General features: G+C 50.2%; 1 protein-coding gene across 1 annotated transcript; it reads left to right on the top strand.

Moving 5' to 3' along the window:
- Nucleotides 1-1,643: 1,643 nt before the first annotated feature.
- On the top strand, nucleotides 1,644-8,303 carry LOC138103980 (uncharacterized). Its single transcript, XM_069002657.1, has 6 exons — nucleotides 1,644-2,640; nucleotides 2,894-3,081; nucleotides 4,723-4,843; nucleotides 5,924-6,508; nucleotides 7,101-7,214; nucleotides 7,592-8,303. Exons 1-4 carry the CDS (start codon nucleotides 1,644-1,646, stop codon nucleotides 5,932-5,934), a joined length of 1,317 nt encoding a protein of 438 aa, XP_068858758.1. The 3' UTR covers nucleotides 5,935-6,508; nucleotides 7,101-7,214; nucleotides 7,592-8,303.
- Nucleotides 8,304-22,005: the final 13,702 nt, after the last annotated feature.

Here is a 22,005-nt window from a genome sequence, read left to right on the forward strand (position 1 = left end):
TGCTTAAGGCCTATTTTCACACGCTACTTGATGCTTTATGATTGGTTCTTGTATGTGTGTCACATCATCTGTCGTGTATGTCACGACTGTCCTTCAGTTTGCATTTTATTATCCTTTTCTTCCTTTGCTTGTTCCTCCTTCACATCCTCCCCAATGCTACTTGTTCCTTTCTCACAACCTTCCCATGGACTTTTTCCCCTGTGTACATGCTCAAGTCCTTCTGTCTTACGTGCTCTGGTTCTTCTATTTTATGGCTGGTTCACGATATGTCCATTTTCTAGTAAAAACATGGTTTCCACAGAATACTATTGGTGGGACATTTTTCTCGGATGGACTCAATCATCCACAATGACCCAGCTCTTTAATTTCTTAATCCACCCACTTTTAATTTTGTCACTAACAACCATAGCCCTCACGGCTTTAAAAATATGGATGTGGTGTAAAATATGGACCTTAGCATCCCAAGTGTGGACAACATCACAACTGCAAAAGAATTTGCAAAAGATACAAAAAGAATGGGGGGACTTGATACACAGGACTCCTTTAAACACAGGACTCCTTTAACATATGAAATATAGAATTCTTTTAACACAGGTGCTTTAGTATAAAGTGTAGATTAGGAAAAGTTGGGTGTTGGCTGCTCTGCTCAACTGCAACTGCTTTTGCAAGACAAAGAGCCTGGCCCTGGAAAGGGGCTATGATGATCAGTGAATAGGAAATGATGTACCTAACGCTAACTGCTCTTGAAAAAACAGACCCGAGCGGACTAGGACAATAAGGGAAAGGAACGCGAGCTAATGGGTTTGGCTCTCCGCTTGTCTGCAGAACAGGGGCTGAGTCCCTGTGGGCTGAGCGATAAGGAGGAAGACGCACGCTAACTGCCGTTTTAATGACACACAGAGGAACGGGCACAAAGGGTGGAGAAATGGAACAAGAGAATAGGGATATAATCAATACACAGTTATACATGAAGTGGAACTAATATAGTAACAAAGTGTGTAACAGTAGAATTAAGTGTGTATTAGCAAAATAGACAGAATAAATGTATTAAGAATAGTGTGCTGTGTTTGTAACCCTAAGATAAGGAAACCCCAAATCATGCAGGACCCACTAGGACTGTAACTCTAGATAGCTAGTGACCAAAGCAAGGGCGGATGACAAACTTGTACACGTATAACAACGAACTTGTAAACGTAGAATGACAAATTTGTAAACGTATAAAAAACCTCGGTAAGATAATCACGTCGGACACGCATATGGAGGAGTTTACCCCAGCGTGCTCCCAGCTTGGCCAATGAAGGTGTGCTTTACTTTACACCTTGCTGTGTAACCTTTACCTTGCTGTGGAGTTGATTCTTTTGAATAAATCCAGGCACGGCACAGCGTGGGGACAGAGCCCGCCGCTGCTCCCAGTGCTCTCGCCAGGGGCTTCCCGTGCTGTGCCATGCCGTGCCGCTCCGGTCCGTGCCGCGCCCGGGCAGCGCCCCGGGAGCCGCCCCGCCCGCGCTGTGCCCGCAGCCCCGGCTTTGTGCCGCTCGTTCCCGCGCGGGGCCGAGCGCAGCGCCCCCCTCAGGCCGCGCGCCGCCGGTGCAGCCGCGGCCGTTGCGCTGCGGCCGTTGCGGCGCCAGTGGGCGACAGGCGCGATGGCCGAGCTGCCGCTGCCCGCCGGGCTCGACGCCCGCACCTTCCCCGCCAAGCTGTGGCGTCTGGCGAACAGCCCCCGCGTCCGCTCCGTGCGCTGGGACAGCCAGGGCCAGGGGCTGCTCATCGACCGCGCCCTCTTTGAGCAGGAGCTGCTCAGCCCGGCCGGCGTCCGGGGGCCGGCCCCGCGCACCTTCAGAGCCACGCGGTTCCGCAGCATCGTGCGCCAGCTGAACCGCTACGGCTTCTACAAGGTGCCGGGCCGGGCTGGCGCGGCTGTGCCGGGCGATGCCGGGGCGTGCCTCCACTACAGCAACCCCTGGTTTCGCCGCGACTGCGCCCACCTCCTGCTGCGCATCAGGCGCCGGAGCACGGCCAACAAGCACCGCAGGCGCTCGCCCTGGGGCTCCCAGCAGCGCCCCCGGCAGCGGCCGCGGCCGGCGGGGCCGGAGGGGCGCGGGCGTTTCCAGCCGCTGCCTCGGGAGCGGCCGCCGCTGCCGGCGGGGCGGCCTCCCAGCGGCTTCTTGCTCCTGCACAGGGAGCGGACGCTGCCGGACGGGCGGGAGCTGCGCAGCCGGCGGCCCAGCCGCTTCCAGCAGCCCCCCAGGGAGCGGCCGCTCCTGGCCCGGCGCCCGCCCTGTGGCTTCCACCTCCTCCACAGGGACCGGCCGCAGCCGGCCCGGCGGGACGGGCCCAGCCGCTTCCAGGAGCTGTACGGGGAGCGGCCGCTGCCTGCCGAGCGGGAGGTGCTCAGGATCCCGCCCTGCGAGCTCCTCGGGCTCTACGGGGAGCCGCTGCTGCCGGTCAGGCGGGAGGGGCTGAGCCGCCTCCAGGAGCTGTACGGGCTGCAGCCGCCGCCGGCCGGGCTCCCGCCCTGGGCTTTCCAGCAGCTCCACACGGAGCGGCCGCCTCCGGCCGGGCGGGAGCTGCTCAGGATCCCGCCGTGCAGCTTCCAGCAGCTCCAAACGGAGCAGCAGTCCCCAGCCTGCAAGCCATCAGGTAGGAAAAGAGTTCTCCCTTTGCTTTTCCCAAAGGTCGTGAAAAGTGACCGTTTGAAGTATTTCCCCACAACGCTCTGTCATTCTCAGACAGAAATTGTCAAACCTGCTAGGAAGGGGGACCTGGAAAGCCAGAAGAATCTCTGTCTGGTTTTCCTGTGTGCTTCCTGTGATGTTTACCGCAAGGCAGCAATAGAGCTCTGCATCCCAAAGCCACATTCTGGAGCCTGACCAATGTGTTTGGATTCCTGCAGCCACACCGGGCAGTTCAGCCTCTAGTGCTCCAGCTGGCAGTGCTGCTTGTGCAGCATCGACGGCCTCCAGCGAGACACGGAATGCACCTGGGCAAGAGGAATTGCCTTCAGCGGATCTGGGCCTTCAGGTCGAGCAAATGATTCAGGAGATCAGGAGATCCGTGGCTGAAAGGTCTCCCTTTGCTCAGGTAACCCCACTGGATGGGAATGAAGGGGCTGGGCTGAGAGCTTTTCAACGTTGCTGCAAAGGCTTCTTTAGTTGATTTCATGATTATTTAGTGATTGAATTCTTGTTGATCAAGCAAGATTTCTAAAAGAAGAGGGATGACAAAGTCTCCCCCCTTAGTGAGGATGAGAGGTGTGAGCCTGTGGTGGCCACGTTTGGGTGCTCCTTTTGCTGGGAAGAATCCCCGGTGCAGGGGCCTTTGTGGTGATGCTCTGTAGGTTCTAAGAGGCTCTGTTTGATGGGAAAGAAGAGAAGAGTGTGGGGAGAATTGCCACTGAAGGCAAAGGGTCCCGTGCAGGGAGGGGCATGCGAGAGGTGCCTCCCTGACAGCAGCAGCAGCAGTGGGCTCTGCCTGTTTTGGGTGGGAAGGCCAAGGCAAAGCAAGGGCTGGGCTGCAGCTGCTGCTGCTGCTGTGTGAGCCGTGCCGAGCGTGCAGGCGCTGCCAGAGCCGTGCTTGGGGATGGGCTGGAGCTGCAGCTTTCTGCTCCTTTTGTTTGACAGATGCAGTGTTGGGATTAGGAATCCCGTTTCTCTTAACTCTTGCCTCTTCCCAGACTTGCCTGGAGTGTCTGTGTTGGCACAGGCCTTTTTGCAGATTGTTCTACATGTTGGCCAGAGAATGTCTCTCTTTCTATTCATGTGCAGCCCCATTGCCTGCAGTAGATTTCTGGCTGAGGAAGGGCAGACTCAAGGAGGGGAGTGGGGCTTTTTGGATTTACCAATATGTTATTCTCAAGTGTGATGTCTTCTGTAAACTCTCACACAGCAGTTTTCAAAGGCATTTTATTCCCTAATAAAAGGAAACATTGCAGGCTCTGAACCATCTTTAGAATCTTTAGGATTCTGATGGACAGGCTGTTGCAGAGGAGATGAATATTCTGGAAGTGGTCATAGTGAGAATATCTTTCTGTCTAAAGGTAACTTGCAGGTGCTTAATCTTGGGCATTTCCTTCCTCAGTGGAATTAGGAAGCACAGCTTGGTTGTCTGGCTTTTCATGTCTTTTGGGTTGGTTTTTTTTTTGTACCCTCCAGATTTACAGACTTTTGGCACTGGAAAATTTGATGCTGGAAATACCCTAGGTCCATAAGTGTTTGCCTGGATCATCCATATGGGGCAGCAGCAGAGGGCTCCAAAAAGCACCGCCTTGTGTTGATGGTCTGAGCGGCTGGGTGGGGGGTGGTGAGAGTGCCAGGCAGAAATGTGTGCTTTGAGTGTGGCTTTGCAGCACCCAGCCCTGGGCAGTGCTGGCAGCGAGCTCTGCCCCTGCCGACGGCCATGTTGGGAAGCAGGAGGGCCCCAGGCTTTCTGCTGGCTGATTTCTTAGAGCTGGTGGGAAAAGCCAGGCTCCGGGTGTGACGGCACATCCCCTCCCTTGGTGTCTCCTGGTTTGCTGAGTTCATGGTTTGCCTCCAAGGTCATTTTGTAAGAGCTTCAGTTGCACCTTGGCCACACAAATCCTGAGTTTCAAACAATTGTCACATGAACCGTGTGGGCAGCGTTTCCCTCCTGATGGGAGTGGAGAAGAGTTGTTGTATCCCTGAAGTCATTCCAAGAAAACAGTGAGTGATCTTTGGGTTTCTTTCTTTCTGGTTCTCTTTCAAGGGGAATGCTAATGTTGCTGCTGAGTCTTCAGGAGGGGAGGCCGGGAACAGGGCTGCAGCAGAGGGAGCTTTGCCGGGCACCGAGAGCTGCGGGAACAGTTCCCCAGAGCCTGAGGAGCCTGGTAAGGAGAGAGCCCCCACTGCTTTAGAGAGCTCTGAGGCAGCTGCTCTGAGCCTGCCTCTGGCAGGAAGGGAGATGAGAAGAGTTGAGCTCTTGTCTGCAGGGTTGGTGCTTCCTGGTGCCTTTAGGTCAAATCCTGCCCTGGCACAGCCTCCCCGAGCCCTGCCCTCCACGCTTCTCCAGAGGCACTGACACCAAGTGCTGTGCTGTGGCCAGAGAGCAGTGAATAAACCCAGCCTGTGGGAGTTGTGTCACCAACCTGGCTGTCCCAATTTTGCGCTGAAGTCCTTGGATGAATTTGCTGCAGGGTAGAGGCTGGGCCAAGGGACTCTTGAAGGAACAGGGGAAATAAAAGGGCAAAAAGTCAGGCTAGGAGTCCAAACGTTTGGTCTCAAATCACTGACTGAAGGTAGTACCAGTCTGCTGGTATCTGTCCTGAGACACAAGAAAAACAAGGAGCTGAACATCAGAGGCCAACCCATTGAAAAATCACAAATCCAGTCACAAAAGGAAAAGCCTGAATGACCCCAGATCAGCAGGACCTAAGAGGAGAGAGGGAGCACTTTGGATCCATTCCTTAGCCAAGCTGGTGCAGCTTGCAGGCCTCGTGGGGAGCTCTTTCCCTCCCAGCTCTTCCTGCCAGAGCTGATGGTCGAGTTGGAGCCGCTGTTGCTCACTGCAGAGGGCAGTTTGTAGGTCCCAGGTAATGGAGCTGGTTCATAGCTCACAGCACCCATCAGCTTCATCCATTTCAGTGAGGACTGAGGTGTCTCTGTCAGCACAGAGGAGGAACAAGGCTGGGCTTCTGTGTGGGAGCTGGGACTGTCTGTGCTTCAAGCTCTTGTGGGTGCCATTTGCACTGCGGGTGCTGAGACTCTATTGGGACACTTCAAACCTTTGGAGGTTTTGAAAACTTGAAAGGATCCCTGTTCTTTAAAGAGCAACCTTCAAATTCCCAAGTGAATTCCCAAGTGATGGCCCTTTCAGGCCATCTTTTACAGTCCCTGATGAAGGACAATTGCTGCCCAAGGGAAACGTGCATGAGGGCCGATATTGACTCAGTGTTCCCTTTGCTTCCCAGATTCCATCTGATTGACCTCTCCAAGAGGGCTGTTCTGCATGGGAGAAAGAGACAGAGGGAGAGCTTGTGACCATCAGGCAGGTGCAATCCCTCTGTCTCTAGTTGCATTTATAGATATGTAGTTATATTTATAGATTTATGTAGTTGTATTTCTATGTCTATATAGTTGTAGTTACAGATCTGAGTAGTTAAATATATACTTGTAGTTGTAGATGTATGTAGTTTTTTTATATAGGTAGTTGTATTTATAGGTGTACAGTTGCATTTAAAGATGTGCAGTTACATTTATATATGTATATAGTTATAAATGGGCATAGTTATATTTCTATAGCTATAGTTATATGGAACTTTAGATAGATAGGTTGATATTTGAATAAATATAGGCAGCTTTTTAAGCTCTTTCTCTACTCTACTTCCTCTCACCTCTTGCTTTTGCCCCTGTGCCCCCTCTGTCCCCTCTTTCTGTGCTGGCTCCGAGCTGGCAGCCGGGCCGGGCGGAGCAGCAGCTGCAGCCCCAGTGTCCCTGGAGCGGTGGGAGCTGCCGGTGGCCACAGGCACTGTGCCCTGAGGAGCTGCTGGAGGGCGGTGAGCCAGAGGGGCTGGGGAGAGGTGACACTGAAGGGACGGTGACGTTGAGGTGCTGGTGGGGCTGAGGGGTGTGGGGGAGCAGAGGGCAGTGGTCGGGATGGAAGGGACTGGGAGAGCTGAAGGGAATGGTGGAGCAGAGAGGTGTGGAGGAGCTGCTGGGTGGGGATGATGGGGACTGAGGGGACAGGGAAGTGGCACAGACTAAGGGAGGCATTAGGACTGAGGGAACTGGGAGGACTGAGCAGGGTGGCAGGAACCGAGGGCTCTAGAGGGAGCTGAGGGGAACAATGGGGCTGAGGGAATTGGGAAAAGTGGGGAATGAATGGTGGGACTGAGGGGTAGAAGTCCCGCGAGGGAAGTGGCACAGGCTGAGGGGGGTGCTGGGTCTAAGGGGACTCGATGGGTCTGAAGGGAGTGAGGGGGGGTGAGAAAAATTTGAGGGTCTGCAGGAACTGGCAGGACTGGGGATTTGCTGAGGGCATGGCAGGGCTGAGGGGATGGAGGGGGCCAGCAGGGAGCACAGAGGGGTCTGGGACTGTGATTCTGCCAGGCTGTGGAACCAATTCCAAAGCCTCCACTTTTGCCACAGCTGCCCTGAAGTCCTTGAGAACATCCAGAGACTGATGAGAACCAGCAGGGAGAAGCTGAAGGCCGCCAGCAAGAGCAGCGAACGGGGACCTGCTGCTGCCGCCCGAGAGCCTGGGTGAGGCCCCAGGGCCGCTGAGGCAGGGTGGGCGTGAGGCTGGCGTGGGCTTTGGCCGCGGGCACTGGCCGGCTGGGCAGGAGCGGGCCCTGCCCGTGCTGGGGCCGCTCAGCGCAGCTGCCCCGGGCGGCACAGGGGCTGTCCTTGGGCAAGGCAGCTGTGCCGGCAGGGCCCGGGAGCGGTGCCGGCTGTGCCGCGCTGCCGGGGCTGCGGGACGGTCCCTCCGGGGCTGCGCTCGCCACAGCCTGGCCCGCTGGGCCTGGTTTTGCTTTCTAACCCTCCTGGGGAGGCTCTGAGATTTCTCTTCCCTGATGGAAGTGCAGCTGCTGCCAAGGGAAACGTCCCGATCCTGACTCAGCGCTCCCCTTGCTTCCCAGGTGTCCCATCTGCTGTCCCCGTCCAGGAGAGCTGCTCTGCACGGGAGGAAGCGACAGAGGGAGAGCCTGGGAACATCGGCGCCTGCAGTTCCTCCTGATTTAGTTCTAGTTCTAGATGTTTACAGTTGGAGTGGGAGAGCTAGAAGTATATGGATCTTTACATGTGTAAACTGATATTTGTATAGGTGTATATGTATGGATGTTGCTATATTACATCTGTAGTCATATTTCCATACTTGTTCAGTTGTGCAGCTGTATAGTTCTGTTGCTGGGCCTGTATGGATTTTTTATTGGTCCATTGATAGTTGTATGTTTATAGATAGGTTTGTTATGTATGGAATGTATTTTTCATGTTAGATGTCATGATACATGTAATACATAATTAAATCTGTATATTGTTATGGTTATATCTGTATTTACTTGTATTTATATATATATATATGGAGTTGTATAGTTCTATAATTTTATTTATTCTGGGTCTGGGATTCTTTAGGGAGGGATATCAATAGTTCTGTATTCGTATATGGGCTGTACAGTTATAGCAGTATGTAATAAATTACATTGTTAAACTTCATATTTGTGTATAGTGAGTGGTTGTAGAGGGTTGCAAGAAAGTAATGTTTTTAACTGAAGTTGATCTCTATATATTTACATAGCATGATTGTAACAATAAATTAGTTTTCTAAACTTCAACTGATACTTGTATGTTGATATATTGGCAGCATAGGTGTATCAATTTTAAATAAATGTCATTTTTAAACTGAAGTTGCTTTTTGTGTATTTGTACATTAGCAGTACAAGTGTAACAATCTGCAATAAATTCAGTGTTTCAACTGAAAGAAGGGTAGATTTGTGCTGTCCAAAGGACTGGGCAGATGTAAACAGGATGCTGCTGGAGGATTTTGGCCATGAAAATCTCCAGCCGTGCCCAGCAGATCCCCCCAGCTGCAGCCAGGCTGGGCAAGGGAACGGCACATTTGGGCTGGCAGCAGAGCCACACGTTGGCTACAGACTCGCTGCAGAGGCCTGCTGAGCAAACGGGACTCCCCTGAGCGTAGAACTGCAGCCAGGAGCCACCCGGGGAGGAGAAATCCACCCCCGTCCCACCGGGAGCTCTTTAGGGAGCGCTCCAAGTGTCCCTCTGAAGGTCATCCTGGAGAGCAGCAGCAACCTGGGATCCTGAGCCAGCTGTGCTGCCTTTGGCAGCACTTTGGCAAAGGGTCTGGAGCCAGGGCGAGGGAACAGTGACTGTAACTGCTGCAGGGCAGGGATGAGGGAAGGGCCATTGACCCAAGTGCTGAAATGCTCCAAAATCCAGAAGGATGCTGGAGAACAAGTTCTCACTGTTGGGGAAGATGAAACAGGAAAGCCTTATAAATATGATTGCCTGACAAAAGATTTTGGGAATATGAAAACTGTAAGCCACATCAAAATGAAAGCCACCTGTGAGATATAAAGTCTTAGTTACTGAACAACTGGAAAACAATGGTATAGCCGACTGAAGGTAATCCCCTCTTGATTGAACAATATGCTCTGCTTGCACACAGGTCCAAGGGTCAGAGCAGACCCTACTAGCTCAGCTGAAGGGGTCCAAGGAGTAGTTTTTAGAAGTTAAAATGTAACACTCTATGGTAATGTAATAACTCTTATAGGCTGTATGTAAATGCTATAGGATTTGTACCTTGTATTAGATTGGCTAGTGAGAATATTCAGTACAGAAGATGATTTATTGTATTGTAACAAGGACCTCGCTCTCTTGCTCTTAACTCTTTTACTTAGCTCTCTTAGCTCTCAGCTCTTAGCTCTTGCTCTTTACTCTCTTGCTTTTAGCTCTTAGCCCTTAGCTCTCTTGCTCCCTCTCTCTCTCTCTCTTACACCTTGGGCCTGCTTGGAGCTGCAGCTGGCAGCTCTAAGCAGTGCCCCTGTACCCACGCCCTTTGCAATAAACAGCGTGCTCCAAAGATCTGCTTATAGAGATCTCTCGTCTCCGGCCGGCCGTCTCCGGCTGGGCCGCACCGACCAACCCACACCCACCACAGCTTCCACACTCACAAGCGCTGAAATGATGGAAGCCCTTTGAGTGAAGTTCCCTGAAGGAACTCGCAGGGGAGTTGCTGCTGGGATCAGCAGGACCAGGAGACAGCAGGATCTGCTCATTTTGCTGGATCTGTTTCCAGGACACAGGCTGTGATTGCCCTGCTCACACAAACCCCGTGCCCATGGAGCCTGCAGGGTAACAGCAATGCCCTTCCAATGAGAGGCTTTGCAGCTGAAGTCACTGCCCTCGTGTTTAGGGAATGAATGCCTCCCGTGCCAAAGCACTGGCAGGTCACCAGGGCTCCGGGAGGCAGAGCCTTTAGAGGGAAAGAAAGATGAGGCACCCACACACCTGAAACTCCTTCAGTTCTCTTAGTTTGTGGAATGAGAAATAAGAAAGCTGAGGAGAGGGAAATGCAGTCCTCTCAGAAAACATTGGAACAAACAAGTCTTGTGGGAAAAGAAAAGTAGGTAAGAACTTTGCCTTGTTTTCCTGGGCTGTGTCTTCTGCAGAGGAGACAATGGCATGTACAGCTACCAGGAACAGGAGGCACTGCAGGGAACTGTGCACGTGCTCAGCAACTCAACCCTACTGGTGCACTCTGATGCCCAAAAACTAGGCCAGAAAACAGTACTCCATAGTATAAGGCCTACAGAGCAGGTATTTGTTTATTCAACGGCGGGAGTGAGTGGGATAACTCCACCACAAACTCACTTGTCCATTCTTCAGCCAGTAGTAGCTTTTCTACTTTTTTCCTTAATGTGCACATTGTACTTTCCTATCCTTCATATTGCAACACATTTTCTAATTCCATGGTTTTGCAAGCCCTTGCAGCACATGTGTGGTTTCTGCATGAGGTGGTCATCAGCCTCCTGGTGGTCGTTTCTGATGAAGGCTCGTAAGTCTTCCTCGGGCTTGAACTTCTCAGCCCTGTTCCCTGTGCATGCTCTCTAAGATTGTCTGCTCAAATAGCCAGTGGTTAGCTTTTGCAGTTAGCCTGTTCTGCTAAATGTGCTGATTTCTCCAAGTGCTTCATGCACATCCCCTGTTACAGACTACCTACTTCTTTCTGCATAGCTACAGCTTTTTGCAGAGCTCAAGCAAGATCTTGTTGCCTTGGCATCAACTTTGTAAGGACACAGGCAGCAATTGGATCTATGTAGCCACACATTAATCAAGTATTGTTAGCAATAGGATCTACGTATCCGCTCCTTGGGGAAACAGGTATTTACCTTTGGCCACACCTGGGCCTGTCTGGGGGTGTAGGATCCAAGACAACTCCTTTGCTTCCTCCTTGAGGCCTGGGCAGGCTTGGGGAGAAAACCAAGAGGAGAATGAAATCAGGTTCCCTGCACTAGAAGTTCTGTCAGATGCTCCTGCAGCACTGTCCAAGCCGGGCTACTCTCACAGCGCCCTCGGAAGCCTCGTGGCCGGCAAAGGTGGAGGCACCGCAGGATGTCCCCGTTCCCAGCCGTGGCTCTGCAGGGCTTTGCTGGGACAGCTTCCCCCAGCTGATGTGCGGATCTGGATGAAGGAGAAAGGAGTAGGGTATCTGGAGATGTATCTCTCTTAATCACTAGAGGCAACCTTTTGTAGTAATGATATGGTAGAGTGCTTAACTTAGCCTTTTTTGGATCACTTTTCGGCAGTGCTGCATTACAGTAAATTCCACTACTCCGTGCTGGGGTCCGTGCTGGCAGCGGGGCCGGGCCGAGCAGCGCTTTCAGCCCCAGGTCCCGGCTGGCCACAGCTGACGGGAGCGGCGGGAAGCGCCGGTGGCACCGGGCACCAGGCACCGTCCCCCTCAGGGGCCGCGGGGCTCAAGGCACCGGGGAGCCGCTGAAGGGCCGGGAAGGCTGAGGGCACCGGGGCTGCCGCAGGGACAGCGCCGCCCAAGGCCCCGCGCTGCTGAGCTGCTGCTGGTGCCTACGGCACTGAGAGGCCGCTGAGGCGGTGGGGGCTGAGGGGAAGCAGCGGAGCTCTGCAGGAGCTGAGGGCGATGGCGGCGGAGGCCGAGTGGGCAGGGAAGAGGCGCGGGCTGAGAGGGCTGGCGGGGCTCAGGGCACCCCGGACACTGCGGGCGATGGCAGCACTGGGGGCCGATGGGCTTGGAGGGTCTGAAGGGACTGGGAGGGCTGCGGGTGTGCTGAGGCTGTGGCGGGGCTGAGGGCACGCTGGAAGTGACTCAGCATTCCCTTTGCTTCCCAGATCTGCGTCTGCTCTGCGTTTCCAGAAGGGCCGCTCTGCGCGGGCCCGAGCAGGCGGAAATGGGCCGGCCGCGTTCCCTCTCTCTCTTATCCCACCCATCCGTGTACCCAGTTACCTTTGTGCCTGTCCACAGCTATGTTTCTGTATGTCTCGAGGTCTGTTTCTGTACATACAGAGCTCGATAGCTACACGGTCCTATTTCTTGACTTACACTTGTATGGAAGTTTAGATGGGGACACTGGTGTTTGGATAGTTATGTAAAAGTTCACTCTGTGTAGCGTTATTTTTATACAGGTATCAATAGATTTATATGCCATAGATTGTTATATTTATATATGTATACAGTCCAGTGTACACACGTGTAGTATTGTACAGTTTAGTTCCTGCTCTGAGGACATTGAGATTATTTGGCTCTTTATATATATATACATACATATACATATATATCTATAAATATAGAGGCACTACTTTGTAACCTGTAACATACTTGATTGTGGGAACTGAAATGGACATTTGTATCTTTATCTGTAGTCAGCAGAGTTGTACCATTCTGCAGCCAGCTTTTAACTGAAATTGGTCATTCTATATAAGCAGTGCAGTCGTAGCAATCTGTAATAAATTTCCCTTTTAAGCTGACATTGGCTTTGGGGTGAATCGTGCCGCAACCGGGCCAGGAGACACTTCAGAGACAGAGTCAGAGAAGCGGGTATTTGCTTTATTCGGCGCGCCGGGTGTGTGGGGATCGCTCCTCCTAACACACACCTGGTGCTCTCTACAACACAGTATTAAGGGTTAAATTATGAATATTCATCACATTCCTTGGGACAGGTGTGGTTATACAAATTATTTCTCGGAAGTCATTAGCATATGGGCCACGCATGCGCTGTGTGTCCTGCTGGTCGCGCTGAGGAAGGCCTCTCCTCTTCCTCGGGGGTCTTTCTGATGAAGGCCAGTACTCATCCTCGCAGTGAACTTTTCACCTTTCTCCCTGGACGTGCGTAGTCCTTTGAGGAATGATTCAGCATTCTCTGAGATGATCCTTGTCCCCTCTATCTTGACAAGATTAGGGTGAATTCGGCTTCTCAGGCTTTGTAATTAACATCTTCTGTCTGAACTAACATTTGCTGTCTCCCAATAGTTAACTTGTGCTTCCATGAGTTAGTTATTGACTGCCCCTTCTTCAGGGGCCCTTCTCCTTTCCAGGATTAGTGACCGCACTGATGTTTGTCCCTATTTCTTCACTGATCCTTATGCTTTGGCGAGTCTGTGACGGGCTGTGGCACCCAATTCCTCACAGGTCTGTCAATCTGTGGGTAATAGAACCTGTCTTGTCTATGAAACATTTGTCTGAGGTTATTTATCTGTGAGTTGTGCTCCATCTCTAGAACCCCTTTTCAGAGACTGAAAGAGTTCATGCCTCAAACATTGATAGAAAAGAGTTTTGCCCATTACAACAAAAACTGTATAAAGAAGCTACAACCAAAGAAGCCTCCCTGAAGGTACCTGACTGGGACTTTGGACTGTAAGTTAAACCACTAAGATTAGATAAAGAGAAAACCCATTCTTTAATTATTTCAGGCCTAGGAAAAAAACCACAAGGCTGAAGGAGAGGAATGCATCCACAAGAGAGCCAAAAGCAGCAGAGTGTCACAGTTGAGACGGATGTGACACTCAGGAATCAATCACACCAACTCTGTTCAGAAGGCAAACAGCATCTTTAATTCTACAAAGCCTCTTTTATACAGCTTCTTGGCACTCGTGCTGTGTCCCCATTGGCTTCTATGTTAACACCCTACAAAACTACTGGTTACTTGCAACTAACAGCCATCTAAAACAATCTAAAGCAAATATCAGCCTCCCTAAACCAACTGTGCTTTCTACATCTGTTTATGGTTTCTTGCTTCTGTTGATGCTATAATTCTCAAGGGTACAAAGTGATTGTGTCCAAGTCAAGCTCTGTGAAACTTTCAGAGCAGCTTGTCTGTTTCCACAGCAGAGATTCTTCCCTGGCTGAGTTTGGGGCGGGGGAGACCACAGCCTGCAGAAGCCAGGTTTACACAGACTCCCCCCTGAAATGAGGCAGGGGGGAGGAGGTTTTGGGAGTAACCTCTGGTCAGAGGCAGTGAACACCCATCCTCCCTTACACAAACTGGCCCAGCTGTGGAACCTCCAACCCCACAGGCCACATCCACGGGACATTCACAGGAGAGGAAGCTGAGGGGGTGTCATAATCTGTAACGACCAAGGCATGGAGTCAGACTGGCAGGGATATGGAGACATTTACTGAGAGAAACAAGCTGGGTTCATAGACTTCTTGAAGGCCCAGCATTTCCTTAGGTGGTATTTTTCACTAAGCGACCTATCACGCATTGCCACGTCAGCAACACGCTGTCTTAATGTGCTTATATGGGGGAGATCCCGCGCTGCCCACTCCTCTGGCAGGCTCCGGCAGGCTCCTCTCCGTAGGGCGCCTGCCGTGTGGCATCTCCTCCCTGATCCACGGAGAGGTGATCTTCCCCTTACTCTGTCCCTGTCACTCTCTTTCTGTGCCCCTCACCCTCTCTCTCTCTCATATTTACGTATCATCATCAAAGAAAACCCATACTGTTGTCACTGGCATATGGTCTCGTTTGCACCTTAATTTGGGCAGAGGCATTTCTAAGAACTTTAGTAACGGGATCGTGACACTAGCACAACCCCATATATTTCAACAGAAGAAGTAACTCTTTGTACAATTCTGAATGAATGACTAACCACCAAGGGACAAATCTCTACTTCAGTTCATTATTCACATTTTGTTCCAACTATGACAGCACCTTACAATGCTTAATCTTCATACAGAAATGTGTTTCTTTATGCTCCCTTACCTGGCAAACCAAGTTGCAATCTCCCTCCTACTCCAGTGTGTTTTATTTTATATTCAGCACAAAAATCAGAAGAGAAGGCAAACATTAAGACCACAAAACCAATATTTAAAAATAACTGAGATGATTTCTTTCATTAATAAATACCAGAACCTCGCTGGTCTCGGTTTGCGTTGGGTCTTTCTCGTTGGTTGGTTGGTTGGTTGGTTGGTTGGTTGGTTGGTTGGTTGGTTGGTGGTGTGGTTTTCTCTTTCCTCTGGAGTGGCTTAGCACCAAACAGGAGATCTCCTGTGTTTAGACCACCTCTGTAATAACCCAGCCCTGAGTTTCACTTACTGTGAACTTGGACACCGAGTTTAGAAACAATTCCAACCTACAGAAAATTCCATCTGGAAACAGGGGAGGTATGAATGACGCACGGTCCCCAGGCGTTGTAAAACTGGAAACATTTATTAACTGTGTACACAGCTTTTATAATATTTTCACTATCAGATTAGGATAACAAGTGCCTGGATAGCCAACAGTATAACTGTTCATGTGTCTGCTAACCAATTATGTAAGTGACCACGTTCCTAATATTCACATCAGCTTTTTTTTCCCCTAAAACAAGTGCTTGTATAACAATTTTTTCTGCAAACTACTGTGGTTCTGCCATTTTAGAAACTCTGTTCCATCTCTCCTGCCTTGACCGAATGGTCCTTGTTCTTCTTAACCAAGCGCTCTTTGCTCTCATTACTAAGCGTTCCTTGTTTTCGTGCCCCACAGAAACACCATGGCATTAAACTGGGAAGATATGGAAATAATAAATTAAACATCACTGTTACATTTCTTTGAGCTCAGCAAAGGAGACTTAAGCAAAGAGATTACAGATTTCAAGGCAAATTAGGATAAAAATTTAGAGTTTGAAGAGACAGAAAAAAGGGATTTGCACTGATAAAGAAAAATTCTCAGGCTTGAAATATTGAAATTCAACGCAATAATTGTTCATCATATTACTGGGGTTTTATGCTTACTTAGACAAGACAGAATTGAATTTACAACTGAATTGTTTGAGTGAAATCTAAACCTTAGGTAATTTTTTTTCAGGTCCAAACATTTAAACTGAAGCCGCAGGGTTAGCAGAGTTAAATACAGGAATTTCAGTTTTCAAGTTTTATCTTGTATGTAATCAAACTTGCTAATTTAGCTCCTGACTCTTTTTTCAAAGTCACAGTTTTAACACTGCATAGCACAATTCCCTGGTGGTTTTAAAGCAAAGGCTGTTTTGAGTATGCTCATTCTCCCAAACTCTTTCCCACAATTAGTTGTAGATACAAAAATGCTGCTAGCAAGGATTTTCTTGCTATTTTCTAAGTCCGTGAGAGACTTTTCTCTCTCTCACAGAAGAGGTAGTAGAGTTATGTAAACAACCAAACCACCTGCAACCTTGAAAAGTCTTATTTATGGTACAGTAGAAAAATATTTTGACAATGGATGCTTTAGGATTTTAGCCAATCACCCCAGGGGTGGCTGATCCTTGTCCAATTAGACGATGAAGGAAAAAAGTCTGTAAAAGAGTTTGTAAAGTAATTAAAGAAATCAATCTTGCTGCACAATTCCTGCCTGCTGGATCTTCTCTCCTCCTCCTCCTCCCTATGGCTGCGAGACACAGTGATATATCCTAGGGCCCAGGCCTGCGGTAGTAATTAGTGTATCTTAATAACCTTAGTTAGACTTATGGGATCCTTAGACTTCAACATGTTCTATAAAAATGCTTCAGTCTGGATGCGACTGGCAGTGCTTTCATTCTAAACTGCAATCTGCATCTTGGGTGGGGAAGAATTTATACAAACAGCAAGGCAACTCAGATAAACTTTATTGTTTTTAAAAGTCCACCTCTTAATTAAAGGAGCAACACAAATATCGCTATCTCTCTGGCTTTGCAGCTTCTGTGCTGGAGCGTCAGGTGTAGCGATCTCTAAAAGGCGTCTCCAAAGCGAAGCCGCTCAGCAGGATCAGCTAAGTTCACACACGCGTGCATGGATAGCTTCAGTAATGTGGGTCGACAGCAAAGAGGCAGGAAGAATCCTTGCATAGATTCCCACAGGAGCTGTTTACTGCTTCTACACTGTGACGGGCTCTTGAGGCGAACAGCCAGAACGGTGAAGAGCTCAAGCTTAAGTACGGGAGTGGGGCTAGCACCACGAGCCAATGGTGTGAGGGCACAGGGGCCGTACAAAGGCGGGACTAGGGAATGGGGACCAATGGTGAAGCTCTGGGGGAGTGGTGAGGGGCAGAGGCCAATGGGGGGAACCTGGAGTGGAGAGCTTCCTATGGCATGGAACAGGTAAGGCAGCAAGGGGGCGGAGCAGCCAACAGCCAACCTGGGAAGCAGAACTGGGGTAGATGACCGTAACAGAACAAAGCGTTTTGGGAGAGGCTTCTTTTCTCACCGTGACCTAGACAGAGCTCTCTGGTACTAGGGACTGTCTCACTGCAAACTCTCTCTGTCCCTTGTACCACAGGTTAACCCGCCACACACAAAGACTTTATTTAAAAACATACAGATAGCATTGTTTGCTTCTAGGAGTGTGATAGAAAACTGTAGTGCTGTAAATTTTAATCTTAACCCATTTGCATTACAAACCACCTTTTAATATGGAATGTGTTTTACTGGACAATTACATGGTTTCCTTTTAGGACATTTATATATCCTGAAGGAAGGGTCTTTTTATCAAGAAGAGAGACCTCTGGCCACAGAACACTCTTGTTCTGGTGTTTGTGGGATAGTTATTACTCCGGAGTGCTGAGTAAAAGCAAGTACACACGCTGGTGGTTAACATGTCAAATATAGAGACAAATTTCTTTATCGAGTAGATAAACTCCAAGTAGATCCTAGGTGAACAAACAGATAGGGAGAAGTATTTTCTCTTTCGTTCCCCTATGTGGGACACACACTTAAAATAAATTTACTAAATGTTTGTCTACCAAAGGGAAATCACTGTTAAAAAAACCCCAATGAATTATGCTGACAACCGTGTCACCAGCAAAATTTCCCAAGAAAGATGAAGTTAATCAATGAGAGGCTCTCTTGCAGTTTAGGATTCCCAACAGCTCTTTCACAAGCACCAAGAATCTGCTTTCTCCCTCTCATTACAAAAAGAAATCCACTGTGAGAGACCAATTAATTTTAAAATAAGAATGTCTCAACATTGCTTGGATTTCATCTGGAATGGCTGGTTATAAAGCTGGTTTTACTAACATTAATAGCAAGTACTAGGAAAGCTGGGCAGATCTTGGCAGTGACGGCAGGTGACACCAAGTGCACGGAGAGGCTCTGGTGCCGGGCAGCTCCCTCAGGGGGAACAGAAAGGCTCTGGCTCTGGGGACATTTCTCCAGACAGCCTACCGGGGCTGAAGAGAGCCTCTATCACTAAGAGGATCTCTCCAGGCTACCCCGCCCAGCTGCTGCTAGGGAAGAACTTCTCCAGAGGACCCAGAGATTTTCCTCAGGCGATCAGACCATGGCAGGGGCCATGCAGCACGGAAGGAATTCCGGACTGCATCAGTCCGCCCAGCCCAGCCTGGAGCCCTAGAAATGACCTCAGCTCGACGCTGCTCTCCCTGGCCCCTGCCCCCCGAGCCCAGCTGCAGCCTGCTAGAGCCTGCCGGAGCCTCTCTGTCCCCTGAACAGGAGCACCGCAGCCCTGACCGACTGCCTCCAAGCGCTGCCCCCAGCCTTGCTCCCGGCCCCAGCCCTCGGCCTCTCGCGGCCGCTCTTTGCCACCCCGCCCTGCCCGGCCTGGCAGCCGATCAGGGCAGAGAAAGCTTCCACAAGCGGGCTGGAAGCGACCCCGCACTGGCCCGTGGGGCAGAGTCCCGGATGCCCGCGAGAAACTGCCCGGGAAGTGGGGCTGTGGGAGGAGCGCTGGCACGCCGAAGCAGGGAACTGCGCCACGAGCCGGGCGCCAGTTTGCTCTGGGTTTCTTGGAGGGATCAGGGGCTCGCCCGGAGGGTCAGCCCCCATCGACTTTTTGTCCCTGTGGTCCTTCTTCCCTGTCCGCACTTCCTCTGCCCTGCTTCGCCGCGACAGCCCGGTGCTCCGGTGTTTCCCCAACGGAGCTGAATCACTCCAACGATGAGCCAGCAAGCACTCCAGAGACTAAGTCAGTGAAATGGTTATTTGCTTTATTCGGTGACGGCTGCGCAGGGGATCTCTCCTCCTAACACGCACGCCCAGCTCAGTTACAGTGAAGTTTATATGGACATAGTTCATACATCTGCATTACTTTCCCTAGGATAGGAGGTTATATGCAAATTGCTTCCTAGCAATTATATGCAGTTATATGCAAATTGTTATAAACGAGGCGGGGACTTTTTGGGTGGGGTAAAAGTCTGCTCGTTTATTTAAAAAGAAAAACCAGGAGCGGAGACTCGAGATAAGCCCGAGTCCCACTCGGCAACCCAGAATAAAAACAACAGTGCGACGCACAGGGCACTCCTTCGGACTCAGGTTCATCAGGAAAACCCCCACGAGGGGGCTGAGCACCGGGGCAGTTTTTACAGTCTCTGTTGATGTTGTGATTGGTGCAGCTGGAATCCTCCCTCTGATGGCTCGTTGCTAGGGTCCTCATTGGTGTTCAGCTCCGTCAGTCTTTGGGGCGTTGAGTGATTGGTTTGCCCCCTAACCAATAATTCTTCAAGATGTGTACCTCATAGATTATTAAGTCATCTTAAGAACATTCCAGAACGTTCCCCTCTTCTCTATAGACCCACCACTCTTCCCCATTGGTGTCACCATCTAGCGATCACATAGCAGCATTACACCCGTACAGTCGCAATAATAATTAACTTATTAACTGTATATAACAAGTAACTATTAGCTTCTTTTTAACAAAAAAAACCTTTTAACCATTTATTACACAAATTAGCATCTCTTAAGTGCAAGCGCTATGTTCTCTGGTGGTCGTCAGATGAAGGTTCAAAGTCTTCCTCTAGCTTGAACTTTTTCCCTCTTGCCTCTGAGCATGCGTTGTTGGGCTTTGTACACACTGTGCTGCCTCAGCGAGCTTCACTATTCCCTTGTGTTATGTGTTGCTTCCCCTTTATCATGATGTTCTTTGCTAGACAGGATGTTCCTAGCTTGTTAACTGTGGTATGCTCTTGTTACATTTAGCTGCATCTCTTTTGAACCCCATCTTTCAGAGCAGCCATTGCCTGCACCCAGCCCGCAGCCGCCACCGTGTTTCCCGCGTAGCCGCAGCACCAGCCCGCAGCACAGTGTGATCCCATTGCTGTTCCCTGCGGGCCACTCACCATCACAGCTCTGAGGGACTCCCGTCTCCGGGAAGACATGCCGGCTGAAGAAATGGCTGAAACCAGCTGAAGCCCATTACTCTCTTTAACATTCTTTTCTGGTTGTCTGGATTTTATGCTCTGCATTTGACCGAGTCACACATTCACTCCCCCTATGCTGGGCTGGCTAATTAGGGAGATGCTTATGCTCACTTAATGAACTCAATGAGAATCATTTACATTACTGATCCACTCAACCGTAGTAGAGGGAGTTGATGTTACACAGGAAATCTGACTTAGTGCAGTGATACAAAACATGTATCACATAACACGTTACAGATCTCAGTTAGACAAAACCCTTTCCTTGAAATGAAGGTCACTTTCTGGTCCCATTTGTTTTGAGATAAAATGAGGGGTTTTTTTTTTAATTTGCACCAGCTGTGTTGCCACAGCCTGCATTTTCCCCTGAGCTTGATGCATGTTTTTCTTGAGCATCTCACTCATGTGAGCCTAGCACATGGACTGAGAGTTGCAAATGCAGCTAAGGCCAACCAGTTTTCAGTCAAATGTGGAGGAACTGTATCGTTTGTTTGGTTCAAACACCAACCTGAAGAAATGGTTTAGCTTCTGTCTGGAATGAGCCCCTGTTCCCTCCGCAGCTTTGCCAGCACTGTGAGCTGGCTCTGTAATGTGTCATGGCAGTGCTTGCATTCCTTGATCCAAGGCTTTCTTTTTAAATCCTCAAAGACAAGTGGGGAACAAAATCCCTGTGTTGTGACCCAATGAGTTTGTGCCCTCTTTAGTGTGTTGAAGAAAACTGCTGAGATAAATAAAGGAATTTGCAAAGGATTCCAGTTAATTAGAGGCATAGTCCCTGCAAAGCTGGCTCGTTGAGCTCAAGTCAGTTCTAGCTCCAGAATTCCACAAAAAAGGGAGTGACATCTAGGTCTAGAAGTCCTCAAAAGGCCAGCGTTGTGTGTGTCACAGTGCATAGTGCAGCCTACAACAGCCTTTACAGCAATGCAGAAGAGACCCTGAATTCTGGCAGGACTTTGGATGATGGATGTCAGGGAGAATGAGAGAAAAACTTTCTAAGTGGCTGGAAAGGCCAAAGGAAGAAGTGAACTGCAGAGCCAGGAGCACGTGGAGGAAGAGATGTCTCATTCTATAGTCATGACCTCAAACTCTGCCTGAGGAGTTCTTGCTTCCCAAAGAAAACTTACTAAGCTGCTGCTTGTAGATGAGGAGTGTTAATTAAATACAACACATAACTAAATAACAGCATCGCCTTCCTCTTCACCCTTTCTGATAGTTCTGAACCATTATTTACTTGGGATCTTCTTGCTGAGCCAAACAGGTAGCAAAGTTGAAATCCAGAAAATGAAAAAGCTGTTTTTGTCATCTCAGCTTGTTCACATATTGTTTAAATCTTCATTGTCTTTCTGAAGACTGCATTAGACAACAGAATGGCAAAGCCAGGGCATGGCCCTGTGTGACAGTGGCCCCCTGTGATGCAGTGCCCATAGGAAACAGAGGCCATTGTGACACGGGGCCCTGCCCTGACGGTAGTTAAGGAGCAGAGAGCCCTGGGGTGCCCAGTCCTAGGAGAGCAGCTCTCTCGGGAGGCAGCAGCTCTCCAGGGCAGCAGTGACAGGTCTGCGGCAGAGGACGCCAAAGCCAAGCATGGAGGAGGAGCGGCCGGCAGCAGAGCCGGCACAGGCACGCCGCGTGTCTGTATCAGCTTCCCCGAGCAGGGGTGCAGATGCAGGCACAGGCCACCAGCAGCATCCGGCATGGCAGGACCAAGCAGGGCTGTCAGTGCAAATTGAGTGCCACCAAAGCACTTTGTGGCACGGGCCTGTTTTGAAGGAGGTCATCGTGTCCTTCAAGAGGAGGCCTTTGGAGGAGCCGCGCAGGAGCGTCTGGGCCCACGGCTTGTGGGAAGCCACCCTGCTGCAGCAGCAGGATGGCCTGGAGCACAGAGAGCCACAGAGGCAAGGACAGGGCTCCTTGCTGAGGCTCTCCGGGAG

Source organism: Aphelocoma coerulescens (assembly GCF_041296385.1).
Source record: "Aphelocoma coerulescens isolate FSJ_1873_10779 chromosome Z unlocalized genomic scaffold, UR_Acoe_1.0 ChrZ_unloc_scaf_3, whole genome shotgun sequence".
NCBI classification, from domain to species: domain Eukaryota; kingdom Metazoa; phylum Chordata; class Aves; order Passeriformes; family Corvidae; genus Aphelocoma; species Aphelocoma coerulescens.

Coding starts and splice junctions, on each gene's coding strand:
- LOC138103980 (XM_069002657.1), top strand. CDS start 1,644: ATGGCCGAGCTGCCGCTGCCCGCCGGGCTCGACGCCCGCACCTTCCCC. Junction 2,641..2,893: donor CCCAGCCTGCAAGCCATCAG/GTAGGAAAAGAG, acceptor GGATTCCTGCAG/CCACACCGGGCAGTTCAGCC. Junction 3,082..4,722: donor AAAGGTCTCCCTTTGCTCAG/GTAACCCCACTG, acceptor TTCTCTTTCAAG/GGGAATGCTAATGTTGCTGC.